Genomic DNA, 20,016 nt, shown 5'->3' with positions numbered 1-20,016 from the left:
CAAACGATCACACATCTGGGTTTGGATCTCTTACAGTCCCTAGATTTGTGAATACCACAGAGGGTACCTGACACGCAGGAGGTGTGCAAAAAAATAATAATAAAGGAGTTTCCTGACCGATTCATTTACTTACTTACCAGTCACCAGGCACCAAGCTCTGTGCATAAAGAGGTGAATGAAACAGATCCACTGCACCCCCTCTGTGGTTTCTGTGCCTCTTTCATGCTTCATGCCCCTTCTGATCTTGGTGTGTAGTTATTTATATATGGTGTGCAGGACCCCTTGATGGAGCCTAAGCTGATTCAGTCTCAAATCCAGACACATCTGGGTAATGCTAGAGGATGGATGGATTGGAAGATTTGAGGTCTATTGATATCAGGGTTTCTTCATTTTGACACTATTGATGTTTGGAGCCAGATAATCCTTTGCTGGGGGTTGGTGGGGGGAAGAAGCTGTCCTGTGCATTGTAGGATGTTTAGCAGCATCCCTGACCTCTACCTACAAAATGCCAGTAGCACCTCCCAAGTGGTGACAACCTAAATGCCACCAGATATTGCCAACTGTCATCTGGGAGAAAAATCACTCTTAATTGAAAAACCTAATTGATTTATATTAATATCAAAGAATCTACCCCAAGGACAAAATCCAGTTAGCAAGAAGAAAAGTGACTCCAAGTGCAGCCCAGGGGTTAAAAGCTTAGAGTTAATATAAAAATTCATTGAGGTATCCACTTAGGATTTGTGGACTTTACTGGGTATACATTATACTTCCATATAAAAGAATAAAAAGGAGGGTAATAATGTTATATCTCTGTGGGGTGAGGTTGGTGATATTCTACAGCTCAAGAGAAATTTGGGTTACACTGAAGTAGGCATTTGTCCAAAGTTAGCAAATTACACCTGAGGTCTGTTCATTTCACTTAAGGTAAATTTGATCTCAAAAGATAAAAATCTATATACAAATATTGAATTCTAGTTAACTCTCTGAGTGATGAACTACTTAGAGGGGGATGGTACTGATAATGCAACTTCTTTGGAAGCATCAAAATTAAGATGCTTAGATACGACAGATAGTGGGATGAAGGGATGGATGGATCGATCAATCGATGAGTGGATGATGGATGGATAGACAGATGTGTGATAAAGCAAGTATGGCAAAATATGAAAGTAGAATCTAGGTGGTGGTTATATGAGAGTTCACAGCAACATTCTTTCAACTTTGCTGTATGTTTGAAATTTTTCATAAGAAGGTATTGGAAAACAATGCCTTGGGCCATGCAAGTTTTTGTGCATAAGTTCTAATCCCTTAAAAAAGGGAAAAGATTATAGCCTATATGGATTTGGGGTCAGATTCACCTCTGACCATGCTGTGCCCTTTCTTCCTCTGGACCTGCTTTTCCTCCCATCAACTTGGGGCTGTGATTTATTAAGGCAGGGTTACAGGCGCAAGTCCTGGAGTCAGACACACAGGGCTCAATCATGGTTCCACCACTTTGCAAGTGTGCAGCCTTGGACAATGACCTCACGTCTGTGCGTCTCAAAATGGACAGTGGCATTTGCAACGACATGGATGGACCTAAAGATTTATCATACTAAGTGAAGTAAGCCAGACAAAGACAAATATCATATGATATCGCTTATATGGAATCTAAGAAAAGAAAAAGGTACAAATGAGCTTATTTACAAAACAGAAAGAGACTCATAGACATAGAAAATGAATTTATGGTTACCAAAGGGGAAAGGGGGGGAAAGATAAATTAGGAGTTTGGGATTAACATATAAACACTACTATATATAAAATAATCAAAAAGGACCTGCTGTATAGTACAGGGAACTATACTCAATATAATAACCTATATTATATTTGTAATAACCTGTAAGGGAAAAGAATCTGAAAAAGAATATATATATATATATCTATATATATATATATATATCTGAATCACTGTGCTGTACACCTGAAACTAACAGGACATTGTAAATCAACTATACTTCAATAAAAAAAAAAAGAATCATGTGGGTGGAAAAAAAACTCGACATTGGAAGTACCTGTTTTGCAACATTGCCATTGGGGCTAAAATGAGAAACCTCGTACCGGTGTAGCAAAGCTAGTGGTGCAAGAGGTGACAATAAGCACACTTATCTGGGAGTGTCTGTCTGTGAGACACCTCCTGCAATCGACCTGGGGGAGAACTTGAGAGACTTCAGAAAAGTGGAAGAGGTTGGTAGGGCAGGGCCAAGCCAAGGAAATATTTTCTTGCAATTATTTGCAATAAATAAATAATAAAATCTCTTCGTTTTCATTCCTCCAGGGGATACAGCCTGAGAAATAGGAATTCCAAAGGCACATGTGCTCTTCCTCACTTGCAGATCCTGAAAGCAGGATTAAGATGTCTTCCAGGGAATTCCTTGGTGGTCCAGTGGTTAGGACTCCAGACTTCCATTGCAGGGGGCATGAGTTCGATCCCTGGTTGGGGAACTAAGATCCTGCATGTTGTGCAGTGTGGCCAAAAAAAAAAAAAAAAAGACACTTTCTAGGACTTGCCATGGGGTCTCCAGCCCTCAGCTTAAGGGTCTCTTTTACTTAGTAAGTTCCTTTACCCATATTTTCTGAATTACGTGAAAGTGAAGGCAAAGATGATTGAGGTTTCAAGTGTGGGTGACTCTGAGGGCAGAAGCCTCGTGTTATGGGTTAAATTGTGTCCCCCCCCCCCAAGATGTTAAAGTCCTAACCCCCAATACCTGTGCATGGGATTTTGGACTGTATTTGGAAATAGGTTCTTTCCAGATGATCAAGTTAAAATGAGGTCATGAGGGTGGGCCCTAATCCAATATGACTGTGTCCTTATAAAAGGGGGAAATTTGGACACAGAGACCGACATGCACAGGGAGAAGGCCATGTGAAGATGAAGGCAGAGATCAGGGTGATACATCTATAACACAAGGGTTGCCAGAGGTTGCCAGAGATTGCCAGCAAACCACCATAAGCAGGCAGAGAGGAATGAAACAGACTCTGTCTCCACCACAGCCTTCAAATAGAATCAACCCTGACAACACATTGATCGTGGACTTCTATCTTCCAGAACTCTGAGATAATCCATTTCTGTCATTGAAGCCACCCAGCTTGTGATGTTTTGTGACAGCATCCCTAGGAAATGAATACCCCTGTATATAGCAACAAGGAAGCCAGCCACGGGGCAGGACGAGAAAGGGCAACGACTCAACTCAAACTAACAAGTTGTTTCCAGGGGCTGCGACACGCCTGGCGCTGTGCTAGGTATGAGGATGTAGCAGTGAGCAAGAGTCACAGCCCCTGCCCCTAGGATGCTTTCGAGTGACCCGAAGGAGGCAGGCAGTAAGGAATAGCATGCATGCCATTGTGACTTCAGGTGATTTACAAGGTGGGGATTTAATCTAATCTGGGGACTTGGTGAAACTAGGGGTGGGGTGGGGGGAAGGAAGGAGTGGTGTGGAGACGTGAAGGGTGAGTAATACCAGACAAAGGGAGAGGAGAGGAGCATTTAGACAGATGGGATGACACACCAAAGCCCAAAGACTTGAGTGACCTGGGGCAGAAGTTTCCTTTCATGGGAAGAGAGACCTAGAAAGCATCTAGAGAGCCAGCTGGCGGGGGCCAAGGCAGTGGACCCAGATGTGGTTGGCAAAATCATGGCCTCCCAGAGATGTCCACATCCACATCCCCAGAATGTGCAAATGTGACTTTACATGGCAAAAGGGACTTTGAAGATGTGATTGAGTTAAGGATCTTGAGATGGAGAGATTATCTTGGCTTACCCAGGTGGCTCAAAGTCATCACGAGGGTCCTCGTAAGAGGGAAGTGTGAGGGTCAGAGTCAGAGAAGGAGATGTGAGGAGGGAAGCAGAGGTCCGAGAGTCGAAGAGAGATTTGAAGATGATACACTGCTTTTTTTTTTTTAAGATTCCTTTTTGTAATGTGGACCATTTTTAAAGTCTTTATTGAATTTGTTACAATATTGCTTCTGTTTTTTTTTTATGTTTTGGGTTTATTGGCCTCGAGGCATGTAGGATCCCAGTTCCCCAACTAGGGATCAAACCCACACCCCCTGCATTGGAAGACGAAGCGTTAACCACTGGACCACCAGGGAAGTCCCTACACTGCTGGTTTTGAAGCTAGAGGTAGGAGCCATGAGCCAAGGAATGTGAACAACTTTCTTGAAGCTGGAAAGAGCAAGGAACAGGTTCTCCCCGAGGGTCTCCAGAAGGAATGCACCCCTGCTGACACCTTGATGTTAACCCAGGGAGACCCATTTTCAGACATCTGACTTCCCAAACTGTAAGATAATAAAATGGTTTTGTTTCAATCAAAAAATGGGTGGAAGACCTAAATAGACATTTCTCCAAAGAAGACATACAGACTGCCAACACACACATGAAAAGGTGCTCAACATCACTAATTATTAGAGAAATGCAAATCAAAATCACAATGAGGTATCACCTCACACCCGTCAGAATGGCCATCATCAAAAAATCTACAAGGAGAGGGTGTGGAGAAAAGGGAACCCTCTTGCACTGTTGGTGGGAATGTAAATTCATACAGCCACTTTGGAGAACAGTATGGAGGTTCCTTAAAAAACTAAAAATAGGGCTTCCCTGGTGGCACAGTGGTTGAGAGTCCGCCTGCCGATGCAGGGGACACGGGTTCGTGCCCCGGTCCGGGAGGATCCCGCGTGCTGCGGAGCGGCTGGGCCCGTGAGCCATGGCCACTGGGCCTGCACGTCCGGAGCCTGTGCTCCGCAACGGGAGAGGCCACAACAGTGAGAGGCCCGCGTACCTCAAAAAAAAAAAAACAACCAACAACTAAAAATAGAACTACCATATGACACAGTAATCCCACTACTGGGCACATACCCAGGGAAAACCACAATTCAAAAAGATACACGTACCACAATGTTCTTTGCAGCACTGTTTACAATAGCCAGGACATGGAAGCAACCTAAATATTCATCGACAGATGATGAATAGATAAAGAAGATGTGGTGCATATATACAATGGAATGTTACTCAGTCATAAAAAGGAACAAATGTGGAGCATTTATAGTGATGTGGATGAACTTAGAGTCTGTCATACAGAGTGAAGTAAGTCAGAAAGAGAAAAATAAATATCGTATATTAACACATATATATGGAATCTAGAAAAATGGTACTTGTGAACCTATTTGCAGGGTAGGAAAAGAGACACAGATGTAGAGAACGGACTTGTGGACACAGGGTGGGAATGGGAGGGTGGGACGAATTGAGAGAGTAGCACTGACATATATATACTACCATGTTTAAAATACATAGCTAGTGGGAAGCTGCAGTATAGCACAGGGAGCTCAGCTCGGTGCTCTGTGATGTCCTAAAAGGGTGAGATGGGGCGGGGGTCAGAGGGAGGCTCAAGAGGGAGGGGATATATGTATACATATAGCTGAGTCACTTTGTTCTACAGCAGAAACTAACACAACATTGCAAAGCAATTATACTCCAAGAAAAAAATAAACTGGTTTTGTTTGAAGGCGTTATATTTGTGGTGATTTGGGACAGCAGCCATAGCAAACTGATACACCAGGAGACTGACCAGTCAGGAGGGACTTCACGGGGGAGGTTCAGAGAACTGATGCCAGCTCCCCACAGGCAGCACAGAGGGATGTGAAAGCCCAGCCTCCAAGAAATGTTTGCCAGACGACCATGTGAATAGATGAGTCAACAAACAAGTCGGTAACCCTCATCACCATCGTCACCACTTTTTTTTTTGAGCACTTACAGTATACAAAGACACTTACTGGCAGGAACTGTTTTATTTCTTTAAGCCTCACAACAAACTTAACAGTTACACAATATTTCCCCCTTTGTACAGACGTGGGAACCATGGCTCAGAGGAATCGTCTGACTTGATCAATCATTCAGTGGAGGAGAGGCAAAGGCAGGATTTGAACCCAGACAGGTCTGAGTCCAGAGCCTGCATGCATGTACTTCAGTGTGCATTTGTTAAACAGATGAATGTACTCACAAAGGCATCCACAACCCTGCAGCTGAGATGTCCTTCCCCAGGGACCCTCCTCCAAGGAGGTGGTGGCACTGACATCTCTGGGAAGGAAACTTTGAGGAGTCCTTGAGCCTGGGCATGCAGGGATGGGGACAAAGAATCCATATCTGAGATGTTGAAGCCGCCCAGACTATCACCTAGGTATTCAGGACTATTCACCCATTTTCTTTCAAGGAAGAACTTCCAAAGAGTGGTCTTTACAATGGTGCCACAGTGACAGATTTTAATTACATGAAAATGCTCAGGTCTTGCCCAGCCTATAAGGACCTGCTACAACATTCCCCATGTGGAATCTTTCAGCCTCTACTTGCATGCCTCTAGCGACGGGGAGCTCACTACCTTATTCAACTCATGATTAATCACGATATATCAAAACTCTTATGATTAATCATGATAACATCCCTCTGTTGGTCCAAATTCTGACCTCTAGAGCTACAAAGTCTTCTTCTCTCTTCCACTGCGAGATCCCTTGACTTTTTCTTGTCAGAGGCAGACTGGCAAAAGAACGTATGTAAACGCCTACTTAGTTCCCTGCACTCATATTAAGACCCAACATCACACACTGGCTCAGTCAGCTGTTGTTAGGTAGCTTTCACAGATGGTCCTCAATGATCCTCAATTTCTGACAATCACACCCTTGTGGGAACCCCTCCCCTCGGGTGTGGGCTGGACCTAATTAATCAGTTCAAATGAACAGAATATGGCAAGAGTGATGATATGTCACTTTCGTGATTAGGTTACAAAAGATTGATGCTTTCATCTTGTCGAACTCTATTGCCTTCTGGGCTTGCATGCTTTGATGAAGCAAGTGGCCATGTGGGAGAGGATCACGTGACAAGGAAGTGAGGGTGGTTTCCAGCCAAAAGCCAGCAAGAAACCGAGGGTCCTAAATCCAACAGCCACTGGGAACCGAATCCTGCCAACAGTGAACTTGGAGGCAAGTCCCTTCCCAGTTGAGCCTTGAGATGACTGAGGCCACAAATGACACCTTGACTGCAGCTTGTGAGGGAACTTGAGGCAGAGGACCCAGCTAAGCTGCACTCAGATGCTTCACCCATAGAAGCTGTGAGATATCAAATGTTGTTTTAAACCTTTACATTTTGGGGGATAATTTGTTACGCAGCAATAGATGGCTGATACAAATGCCCCACCCAAGCTAGCGCCTGCCCATCCTGTTGGCCTCATCTCACAGGACTCCCTTCTTGTTCACAACACCCCAGCCACTCCAGCCTTCTTAAAGCCCCCACAGCCATGCCACACACATTTTCTGCTTAGAGCTTTTCACAAAGGCTGTTCCATCTGCCTGAAGTCCTTTTCCCTTTGCAGGATCTCTCTCACCATTGAGTCTTGGCTCAAATGCCACCTCTTCAGAGAGGCTTTCCCTGACTAACTTGTCTGAAGTCTCACCCAGCCCCTTGTTCACCCAGTTCCATGTTCACTTTTTTCTGCCTCTATGAGAGCAGAGGCCTTGATCGTTTTGCTTGCTCTGCATCGCTTGTGCTCGGCACCAGTGTGGCCACAAAGCAGGCGCTCAATAAATATTTGCCGAAAGAGTGAATGAGTGAATGAAGCTGGTGCCAATGAGACATGTCTGCTTGGTGCTTTGAGCTGGAAGACAAAGCAAGGGCAGGAGCGGGTACCACATTCATCCCCAAATGTCCAGCACCACCCTGTGCCCAGCTCTTGCTGGCTGGCCAGGCAGCGGTCAGCGTGCACTTCCTTCATCCCTAGCAGAGGCTGTGTGGCGTTTCTCTGCTGCAGGGAGGACTCCCTCCTGCAGAATTGGTCTAGTGACTGTCATGCCCTACTGGCCTCCGTGGTCTCCCGGCCACACCTGTGGGTGTCAGCCAGCTCAGGTAACACCATGATGGGCTGCTGATCCCAAATGGCCACAGAAGCAGCTCGGCAGAGCTGTAAGGAAGTGTTCAGGTGGGGCCAGACCAGGAGAGCCTAGGCAAAAGTGCACTGGCTCTCCTGAAATATACGAAGAACTCATTCAGTCTCAGGGAGATTGTGACATAGAGGGTCCCCAGCCAATGGCTTTAGGGAGCCGTCCTCCTACTAATGATTTCTGTGAGCCAGGCACTGTGCTAAGCTTTTGCCATATGTTATCTCATTACACGTTGACAGAAACCCAGAGGAGAGGCATTGCTCTTACAACCACATTTTATAGATGAAGATGCTCAGGGTCAAGAAATGTGTCCATCAGATGAATGAATAAAGAAGATGTGGTATATATATACAATGGAATATTACTCAGCCATTTTAAAAATGAAATAATGCTGTTGGCAGCAACATGGATGGACCTAGAGGCTTATCATACTAAGAGAAGTAAGTCAGAAAGAGAAAGAGAAATACCATGATACCACTTATATGTGGAATCTAAAATACAACACAAATGAACCTATCTACAAAACAGAAACAGACTCACAGACATAGAGAACAGACTTATGGTTGCCAAGGGGGAGGGGGGACGTGGGAGGGAAGTACTAAGAGTTTGGGATTAGCCGATGCAAACTATTATATATAGGATGGATAAACAACAAAGTCCTACTGTATAGCACAGGGAGCTGTATTCAACATCCTGTAATAAACCATAATGGAAAAGAATATGAAAAAGAATATATACATGTATAACTGAGTCACTTTGCTGTACAGCAGAAATTAACACAACATTGTAAATCAACTGTACTTCAATAAATTTTTTTTAAAAAGAAAGAAATGTGTCCACAATCGGAGAACAGAAGAGCAGGGATTCAAACCCAGGAAGTCTGAGGCCAGAAACCAACAAGAATAACGACTGGCTTCCCCTGTCCCTCTCTACCTTGACCTACACTCACCAGAGAGCACTGGGGGGCAGAGATGAGCAAGAACCGAGGGGGGACGTGTGCCCCTCTAGCAGATGCTGGAAACCCCCTGCAGCAGTTCTTCTGGTGGAAATACAATGCAATTTAAAACACAATATAATTTAAAATTTTCTAGCAGCCACACACAACCAAAGTAAAAAGAAACAGTGAAAATAAAATGCATCATATACTCCAAGGCCCAGCAAACTTTCCCTGTAAAGTCATCGAGTATTTTAGGTTTCATAAGCTGTGCTTATGTGGTCTCTGTTGCATATTCCTCTTTGCTCTGTTTTTTGTTTGTTTGTTTTGTTTTTTGTTAGTTTATTTAGGGTCGGTTTGTTTGTTTTTGCCCTAGCCCTTTAAACATGTGAAAACCATTCTGAGCTTGAGGTCTGCACAAAAAAGCTACAGGGCCTTTGCCCATGACCTGAAGGACTCAAGAAATGAATGGTAATCGGTTTTAAACAGTTGAAGGAGGAAGAGGAGGGAGAAGGAGAAGAAGGCAATTGAGGTTAGCAGAGAAGGAGAAAGTGGAGAGGGGAAGAAAGAAAGAGGCAGCTGGGAGGAAGGAGAAAAAAACATCAATTAGGTCTCTGTGTCTTTCCCACCTCTCCGCCTTTGCTGGTGAACTCCTTCTCCTCCAGCTTCAATTTCAGTGCCTAATGGAAGAAGCCCAGATTCTCTAACCCAGGTTAGGCCCCCTGCCAGGACCCCGGGTCCTTCTCCTAACCTCCACATCATCGCAATCTATTGGGACAACTTGTTTGAAGTCTGTCTTCACTGTTTGCCTCTGAGCTGTGTGATGCCGGGAAGGATTCGGCTGCAGTGACCTTGACCGTCGGTATCAGGCACAACCTCAACATCTGTTAAACCAATCAGGTCAGAATCAAAGACGGTAAAACACTTGAATGAGCAATGTCAACTTGGAAGATTAAAACAGCAAGGACTTACCACCCCTGGTCCGGAAACGGGAGGCTGGTGGGTGCCTCAGCTCTGAGCGAGGAGGGTGTGGCTGGGCAGGGGGCACTGGATATACCGGGACCTTGGTGCCTCCTGGGTCCCATCCCTGGCTTCTGGCGCCTGGACTCTGGGAACTCAGAGGACCCCAGCTGGATGCTGCCCTTCTGATCAGCTTTCTCTTGTTCAGCTGCCTCTTGGTATCCACAGAAGAATCACTCATGTTCCTGACTCTGGACAGTGAGTGTGTCCCTGGAGGTCTCCCAGGGGAGATGAGCACATCTGTGCAGAGCCCCTCAGCAGAAGGCTGAGATGTGGACACATAACGATCACCCAGAATCCCTGTGGTTGCATCCAGGCTAAGCAGAACTCTGGTGTCCAGGTGAGTAATTCCTCCTGGAGAGAAGAGAGAGAGGAGAGAGGACAAGTGTTACCTCTCTGGTAATTTAGAAAATCCTGAACCACAAATGTACTTTAAAAGAGACACTCCTTGAGGGTGTGGAGAAAAGGGAACCCTCCTACACTGTTGGTGGGAGTGTAAGTTGGTGCAGCCACTATGGAGAACAGTATGGATGTTCCTCAGAAAACTCAAAATAGAGCTACCGTATGATCCAGCAATCCCACTCCTGGGCATACACCCGGACAAAACTATAATTCAAAAAGATACATGCACCCCCTATGTTCATAGAAGCACTATTCACAATAGCCAAGACATGGAAACAACCTAAATGTCCACTGACAGATGAATGGATAAAGAAGATGTGGTGTATATCTACAATGGAATAGTACTCAGCCATAAAAAAGAATGAAATAATGCCATTTGCAGCAACATGGATGCAACTAGAGATTATTATACTAAGTGAAGTAAGTCAGAAAGAGAAAGACAAATGCCATATGATATCACTTATATGTGGAATCTAAAATATGGCACAACTGAACCTATCTATGAAACAGAAACAGACTCACAGACATAGAGAACAGACTTGTGGTTGCCAAGAGGGTAGGGGAGGGAGAGAGATGGACTGGGAGTTTGGGGTTAGTGGATGCAAACTGTTATATATAGAATGGATAAACAACAAAGTCCTATTGTATAGCACAGGGAACTATATCCACTCTCCTGTGATAAAACTTAATGGAAAAGAATATAAAGCAAGAATGTAGGACTTCCCTGGTGGCGCAGCGGTTGAGGGTCTGCCTGCCGATACAGGGGACATGGGTTTGTGCCCCAGTCCGGGAGGGTCCCGCGTGCCACGGAGCGGCTGGGCCCGTGAGCCATGGCCGCTGAGCCTGCGTGTCCGGAGCCTGTGCTCCGCAACGGGAGAGGCCACAGCAGTGAGAGGCCCGTGTACCGCAAAAAAAAAAAAAAAAAAAAAAAAAAAAGAATGTATATATACATATATACATTCTGAGTCACTGTATAACTGAGTCACTGTTGTACAGCAGAAATGAGCACAACATTGTAAATCAACTATACTTCAATAAAAATGTTTAAAAATGAGGCACTCCTCTATAAACATTCCCTGAATAACAAATACCCATCATTACAAGTGAGCCTGGCAAACAACTAACCAGAAGCAGCCAGAGTTGCAGCCCAATTCTTAAAGCTACAATATTACAAAATTTAAAATGGTAGCACTACCATTTATTGAGTTGCCAGCTTATGCCAGGTAATGGCCATGCTAAATCCCACGCCTCATGATGACTCTTGTCAGTATTGGTAATATTAATGGTGGGGCTGTTTGAACTTTAATCCACATGGAAATCACTTGTTTAAATGCAAATTCTAATACAGTAGGTCCTGCTGAGATTCTTCATGTCTAACAAGCCCCCGGATGCTGTTGCTTCTCCACAGTCCTTGCACAGATTTAAAGCATGAGTATTTAGGCAAAATTGACATTCAGTGATTTGGATGGATGGATGGATGGACGCCAAAGCAATTATTAGCTCTAAAAAACTGCAAAGTCTCCTTTTTCTCTATATCTACTTTGCCCTCTACAGTGCATCCTCCTTATAGCTTAAGGTGTTTCTTAACTTTCCATTTCCAGGACAAAGATCAAAGCCTGCCTCAGCCAGCCAGGTCCAGGCTGCATGGTCTGGCTGCCATCTATTTTCTTAGCTTTTTGTACGATTTACCTTCTTGCCCTCAGGGCTCCCACAACTTTGCCAGCCAGTGATTCTTTAAAACTGCAGTGCTCCTTCTTACCCCAGGGTCTTTGCACAGACTGGTCTCTCTGTACCCAAGTAACTCCTTCTCCCTTGTAGCCAGTAATTATATCATACATTATGTAGCTCATTTAGTGTCTGTCTTCTCACTGGAGTGAAAGCTTTAGGAAGGCAGGGATTGTATCCATTTTGCTCACTGCTTGTCCCCAGAGCCAAAACAGCAGCTGGCAATGGACAGGCAAGGCAGTAAATACTTATTGAATGAACAAATGCCCTGTATCTAGAAATTACAGTCACACTTCTGTCATAGGGAAGAACAAATCTGACTCCATATTAGATCTGTTTCCTGTACTTTAACCTTAGTACTCCATGGCTTTTGCTCTGAGTTAAGAACGGTGCCTATAGCCTGAAATATACAGGACAGCTCGTTCTCAAGGCTCTGACCATCAAGGGTATAACACTTTCCCATTCATATAGAGATAAAAATTTGCAGAACAGGGCTTCCCTGGTGGCGCAGTGGTTGAGAGTCCGCCTGCCGATGCAGGGGACACAGGTTCGTACCCCGGTCCGGGAAGATCCCACATGCCGCAGAGCGGCTGGGCCCGTGAGCCATGGCCGCTGGGCCTGCGCTCTGCGGCGGGAGAGTCCACAGCAGTGAGAGGCCCGCGTACCGCAAAAAAAAAAAAAAGTCGGAGGTTTACAGGAACAGCACGACCTGACCTACATGGGCAGCTGCAAGAACAAAGGATTCCTGAACCAAGAAGGTTGCAACAATTAACCATGCTTCTCTCTCACCTTGCCTTATATATACACTACCAAATGTAAAATAGTTAGTGGGAAGCAGCCGCATAGCACAGGGAGATCAGCTCGGTGCTTTGTGTCCACCTAGAGGGGTGGGATAGGGAGGGTGGGAGGGAGACACAAGAGGGAGGAGATATGGGGATATAGGTATATGTAGAGCTGATTCACTTTGTTATACAGCAGAAACTAACACACCATTGTAGAGCAATTATACCTCAATAAAGATGTTAAAAAAATGCTTTGCTGAAATCCTTTGGGGAGTTCAGGAGTTTTTTTGGAACATAAGCACCCCCCTGCCCAACACCCCGACTTTCTCCTTGCTTGGCCCCGCAATAAACCTTTCTCTGCTCCAAACTCTGACGTTTAGGTTTGTTTGGCCTCACTGTGCATCAGGCACATGAAATTGCGTTCGGTGACACTTCTTGCTCAAGAGAGCCCAAGCTTTGGCTGACGCCGATTCTGAAAGAAATTTCTCAGCTGTATCATTGCAATTGGGCCAAATGGGGTGCTGAGCGATGCCCAACAGATCGTGTGCACCAAGACATTGGTACTATAAATGCAATGTTGCCTTTCAAACCATTAGTTTCTGTAACGTCCCTGGCTGCAAGCCAGGATTGAGGTTTCAACAGAAGATTTTGTTCAAGCTGGGTTTCTCAACTTTGCCCTATGGATATGTGGAACTTACTGGATAATTCTTTGTTGTCAGGGTTGTTCTTTGTGTTGTAAGATGTTCAGCAGCATCCCTGGCCTCTCCCTACTAGATGCCATAGCGTCTGCCCCTCTCTCCAGGTGTGACAAACAAATGTCCTCAGCCATTGCCAAATGTCCCCTGGGGACAGAATCAGCTCAGTTTGGACCCAATGGATTAAAGTTTGCTGATGGTGGGCCATACCAATGAGGGATACAGGTTACTTTCTGGTGGTCTGGCTTGATCCAAGAATTACATTTATACTATCTACAGCAGAGGTGCATCATATCTAGGGAGTCGTGGATCCATTGGAGAATCTGATGAAATCTATTAATTCTCTGGGTGCAGAGAGGGGATGCACAGATACCCAAGCCCCTCCTAAATATTCAGGAAGATTACTGACCATCTGTAGTCTATTTATACCCTACACAGGAGTTCATGGACTTCAGTCTAAAAACCCCTAATTAAAAAAAATTGGATGGTCTGTGCATCTTTGAGGCATTTTTCTCATTAATATAGTATTTATGCTCATAAACCCCTCCTCATTCAAAGTGAAAAAGGAATATAGAGTTACACACAGCAAGCTAAAACTTAGGTGAGGAGATCAGAGGAAAAAAATGAAGCAATGTCTAAAAATGTTTATGCCTATTTTTCATGTTAACAAAGAGCCTTATATTAAGTCAACATTGGGTATAACTGACTCTGAGACAATGTAAAGGGAGAAATGTAACCAGCTTATATGTTCCATTGTCCTAAGGGAATACCCCAAGATGAGGCCGATATTTTCCCTCTATTTTTCTTTCTCTCTCCCCTTCCCCATTTTTTCTTCAGTAATTTCCTCGGAGTGCAATTTTAGGCTCACCAAGGACCAAACATTTGAGTCCATAGGGAATTTATTGAAATGGTTTTGTTACTAACCAGGGTTCTTACACTCCTTAATTAATAGAAATTGACAAGAGGCCAGACAGGAAATTCAGGCAAGGCTTGGAGTGAAAACATGTAACAGGTTCCCATGCTCGCTGAGGGGGACAAGCTGATCCCTTTTATGGGGTGAGGGTAGAGGTGTGTCCAGGGGTCAGGCCAGAGGGGTGGTCTGCCCACCCTTTGGTGGTGCTGTGTGCAGTGTGCATGCACAGTACCCTGCTTTTGCTCCAACTCCTCAGAAGTGGCAGTTGGGTTTTTTGGTCTTCTGTATCTTTTGTCCAGAAATTGCCCCAACTGCACATGCATGCAGTTATTTTTAGTCCCTTGTAGTTTCTTTGTATTGTGTTGCACAAGGAGAGGAGATGTGTGTCCAGGTGCAAGCACTTCAGCAAAGGGTCCCAGGTCCCAGGTTTCAGGTCCCAGCCTGTCTCAGTTTCAGCCTAGTCAAAAAAAATTTTTTAATACAGGAATCCCTAAATGCCAGTTATTAAATGTCAGCATGACTTTGAAAAGCCTTCTGGCCTGGTGCCTGCTGCCTAGCAGGATCTGGGTAAAGGTCATTCTTGTTGTTTAATTATAATAATTGTCATAGCCACCCAGCAAGGTGGGTGTTACCCAGAGACACCTTACAGGTAGGGAAACTGAGACTCAGGGAGAAGGTGTGGCAGCGTCACAGAGCTAGCAAATGTCAGGGTGCTGTTTGTAACATAGTAATATTCCCAGAAAAGCATCACAGTTGCAAGTCAGCCTGGCATATCCTAGGAAATAGGACAGACTCCACGCTGATGATATAGAAATATGTGGGGAATAGATACAGTGCCCATCTCTCAAAGCCAGCAAGACTCATTTCCCTGCAACCAGAAGAAAGGTGTTTCCCAGACAGGTCATCACACACCTTGCTAAGTGCTGGGATGACACCTGAGGGGGAGGAAACAGCAGGTGTGAGCGCCCAGAAGAAAAGAACCTATTCTAGGACAAAGCATCCCCAGAGGGCTGGGCCCCTCCTGACTTGGGGCTAACTCACCACTTTCCTCTTGAGATGAGTGACCAGGGTCACGCACACACACCTGGGAGGTTAATGGACTCAGCAGACACTGAGAAGCCTGATTTGAAGTGGAAAGCTTTTAAAAAATTAAACATTGAATGTACAGTTCCAGGAATACAATGCCACACCCCCCAGGCCCTTGAGAAAGCCACAGGAATGGGGCAGATAATGTTCCCTAAAGGATAAGTTCTCAAACATGTATCCTTGCCAACACTTGTGGTCTCTGATATCAGCCATTCTAAAGCGTGAAGGGGAACTTTCCTGGTGGTCCAGTGGTTAACACTTCCCACTTCCACTGCTGGGGGCACTGGTTCGATCCCTGGTCAGGGAAATAAGGTCCTGCGTGCCATGCTTTGCCGGCCAAACAAATAAATGAAATAAAGACAAAAGTAAGTTTAAAAAATAAATAAAAATAAAATAAAGTGTGAAGGGATATCTCACTGTGGTTTTGATTGGCATTTTCCCCATGACTACTGATGCCCAGCATCTGTCAGCCATCTGTATGTCTTTGGAAAAACGTATATTCAGTTCCTCCCTTTTTTTTTTTTTTTTTTTTGGCTATATAAGATCTTAAATGCTTTCAACACACAAAAAAAGAGATGGTAATTATATGATGTGATAGAGGAGTTAGCTGAACTCTGATGGTGATAATTTTGCAATATATCATTGTATCAAATCACTACACTGCACATCTTACACTTACACAATGTTATGTGTCCATTGTAGCTCAAGAAGCCTAGAGAAAAAAAAAAAAAAGATCTCAAGCATGCAACTGAGAAATGGGAAACTCCTGCGTGGGTATTTTGTCCAGAGCAAACTGAGAAGAAGGACACTCAGAGCAATGAAGACCCTGGTGTTGCCCAAGCCTTTCTTCACGGGCAGCTAGCAAGCCCCAAGCTGGGGTCACATGTGACAGTGAAACCCCTTAGTTACGTAGGAGGCCCTTGGGGTTGTCCCTTCTGTGGAAAAATATCTGCCTTTTTTCCTCCTAAGAGCTGTTGGCAGAAAGGCCATGGAGACAGTCAAGTTTGGGCTTTAAAATCAGTCAAGGGCTTCTCTGGTGGCGCCGTGGTTGAGAGTCCGCCTGCCGATGCACGGGACACGGGTTCGTGACCCGGTCCAGGAAGATCCCACATGCCGCGGAGCAACTGTGCCCGTGAGCCACAGCTACTGAGCCTGCGCATCTGGAGCCTGTGCTCTGCAGCGGGAGAGGCCACAGCGGTGAGAGGCCCGCATACCGAAAAAAAAAATACGGCTATTCAAAAAATTTAAATTACACACGTGGCTCACGTTATATTTCTGTTGGGCAGTGCTGTATTACAATTACCCTCATTTCTCAGAGGAGCAAATTGAGGCACAGAGAGGTTAAGTAACATGTCCAGTGTCCTCCACCTGGTGAGTAGCAGAGTTGAGATCTGAATCAAGAACAGGTGTCTCCACTACCATATGATTCAGCAATCCCACTCCTGGGCATATATCCAGAGAAAACCGTAATTCGAAATGATGCATGCATCCCAACGCAGCATGGTTTACAATAGCCAAGACATGGAAGCAACCTAAATGTCCATCAACAGAGGAATGGATAAAGAAGATGTGGTACATATGTACAATGGAATACTACTCAGCCATAAAAAAGAACGAAATAATGCCATTTGCAGCCACATAGATGGACCTAGAGATTGTCATACTGAGTGAGGTAAACCAGACAGAGAAAGGCAAATATCATGATATAGCTTATATGTGGAATCTAAAAAAAATGGTACAAATGAACTTATTTACAAAACAGAAATAGAGTCACAGATGTAGAAAACAAACTTATGGTTACCAGTGGGGGAAGCAGCTGGGGTAGGGGGGAGGGATAAATTGGGAGATTGAGATTGACATATACACACTACTATATATAAAATAGATAACTAATAAGGACCTACTGTATAGTACAGGGAACTCTAGTCAATACTCTGTAATGACCTATATGGGAAAAGAATCTAAAAAAGAGTGGGTGGATATATGTATATGTATAACTGATTCACTTTGCTGTACAGCAGGAACTAACACAACATTGTAAATCAACTATACTCCAAAAAAAATTAAAGAAAAAAAAAAAAGAACAGGTGGCTCCAAAGCCAGTGTACAGCCACTGTCATGGCCCCCAAATTCCTCATACATCAGTGGGGGAAGTCTAGGGAGGGATATCTGAGGATCAGAGACCCCAGCCCCCACACCAGGAGGGAGCCCTTGCACCAAGATTGTCTGCACTGGACAGAGAAAGCCAAGAGTTGAACAACACGTTTGGACTTGTCTGTCTCTCCCCGACAGATTCACATCCAGGGCGAATCTTCAGCTTCCTCCTGTGGAGCCCAGTCCCATAGCAAGAGGGAAATATTTGCCAACATCAAGTAGAAGAAAAAGTGACCTGTGGAACAAAACACAATTGTGTTTCTGGATGATTGGGTTTAAAGTAAACAAAACTCTCTCTCTCTCTCTCTCTCTCTCTCTCTCTGAATGTGGTTGGCCCTAGAGACAGAGCTAAGGGTACCACCCAGCTTCCAGGGACACCTGTTATCAGCAGAAAGGTCATCAGCTGGTCAGAGTGAATACCTTTCCTGGGACTTCAGGGACCAGCCTCTCAGGAAAAGGATAAAGAGGAATGTTACCTCTTTTCCTTGCCTGTGGAGTCCTCCTATTTAAAGCCACAGTCACCTATCACTAAAGCCAAACTGATCTGTGGTCAGAGATATTCACACCCAGACTCACTCGTCCCAAACCTTCACTACACACGTAGCTGGTCACAGGTCCTCACCCCCCACAGGTATGCTCCCTCAGGGACACGTAGACTCAGAAACATACCTCCACAGGATTTTCACACAAACCCATCCCCTTAGAAACATACTACACTGTTATTTCTCTCTACAACTGCACATTTCAAAGAAGTACACAACCAGAAACAGACCAATAGGAGTCCTCTGTAATTATTAAATCTACCCTGCCAGATCACAAGTTACCCCATGTCTGTTACAGAAAACTCTAATTCAAAAAGATACATGCACCCCAATGTTCACAGAAAGGTAGATCAATGGAACAGGATAGAAAGCCCAGAGATAAACCCACGCACATATGGTCACCTTATCTTTGATAAAGGAGGCAGGAATGTACAGTGGAGAAAGGACAGTCTCTTCAATAAGTGGTGCTGGGAAAAGTGGACAGGGACATGTAAAAGTATGAGATTAGATCACTCCCTAACACCATACACAAAAATAAGCTCAAAATGGATTAAAGACCTAAATGTAAGGCCAGACACTATCAAACTCTTAGAGGAAAACATAGGCAGAAAACTCTATGACATAAATCACAGCAAGATCCTTTTTGACCACCTCCTAGAGTAATGGAAATAAAGACAAAAATAAACACATGGGACCTAATGAAACTTAAAAGCTTTTGCACAGCAAAGGAAACCATAAACAAGACCAAAAGACAACCCTCAGAATGGGAGAAAGTATTTGCAAATGAAGCAACTGACAAAGGATTAATCTCCAAAATTTATAAGCAGCTCATGCAGCTCAATAACAAAAAAACAAACAACCCAATCCAAAAATGGGCAGAAGACCTAAATAGACATTTCTCCACAGAAGATATACAGACTGCCAACAAACACATGAAAGGATGCTCAACATCTTTACTCATTAGAGAAATGCAAATCAAAACTACAATGAGATATCATCTCACACCAGTCAGAATGGCCATCATCAAAAAATCTAGAAACAATAAATGCTGGAGAGGGTGTGGAAAAAAGGGAACACTCTTGCACTGCTGGTGGGAATGTGAATTGGTACAGCCACTATGGAGAACGGTATGGAGGTTCCTTAAATAACTACAAATAGAACTACCATATGACCCAGCAATCCCACTACTGGGCATATACCCTGAGAAAACCATAATTCAAAAAGAGTCATGTACCAAAATGTTCATAGCAGCCCTATTTACAATAGCCCGGAGATGGAAACAACCTAGTGTCCATCATCGGATGAATGGATAAAGAAGATGTGGCACATATATACAATGGAATATTACTCAGCGATAAAAAGAAACGAAATTGAGCTATTTGTAATGAGGTGGATGGACCTAGAGTCTGTCATACAGAGTGAAGTAAGTCAGAAAGAGAAAGACAAATACTGTATGCTGACACATATATATGGAATTTAAGAAAAAAAAGGTCATGAAGAACATAGGGGTAAGACAGGAATAAAGACAAAAAAAAAATACATGCACCCCAATGTTCATTGCAGCACTATCTACAATAGCCAAGACATGCAAACAACCTAAACGTCCATTGACAGATGAATGGATAAAGAAGATGTGGTACATATATACAATGGAATATTACTCAGCCATAAAAAAGATTGAAATAATGCCATTGGCAGCAACATGGATGGACCTAGAGATTATCATACCAAGTGAAGTAAGTTGGAAAGAGAAACACAAATACCCTATGATATCACTTATATGTGGAATCTAAAACATGACACAAAT

General features: G+C 44.2%; 1 protein-coding gene across 1 annotated transcript in view; it reads right to left on the bottom strand.

Moving 5' to 3' along the window:
- The window catches only part of LOC308616401 (mucin-16-like), a gene marked incomplete at its 5' end in the record, with an annotated part of 102,317 nt that overhangs the window by 66,044 nt on the left and 16,257 nt on the right, over positions 1-20,016 (bottom strand). The window contains one exon of the mRNA XM_081232649.1: positions 9,863-10,264. Within this exon, the coding sequence (XP_081088775.1) occupies positions 9,863-10,264 (402 nt within the window). The remainder of the gene's footprint in view (positions 1-9,862; positions 10,265-20,016) is intronic.

The sequence above is a fragment of the Mesoplodon bidens genome, assembly GCF_964165515.1.
Source record: "Mesoplodon bidens genome assembly, chromosome: 4".
NCBI lineage: Eukaryota > Metazoa > Chordata > Mammalia > Artiodactyla > Ziphiidae > Mesoplodon > Mesoplodon bidens.
This window is presented reverse-complemented; position numbering and strand designations above follow the sequence as displayed.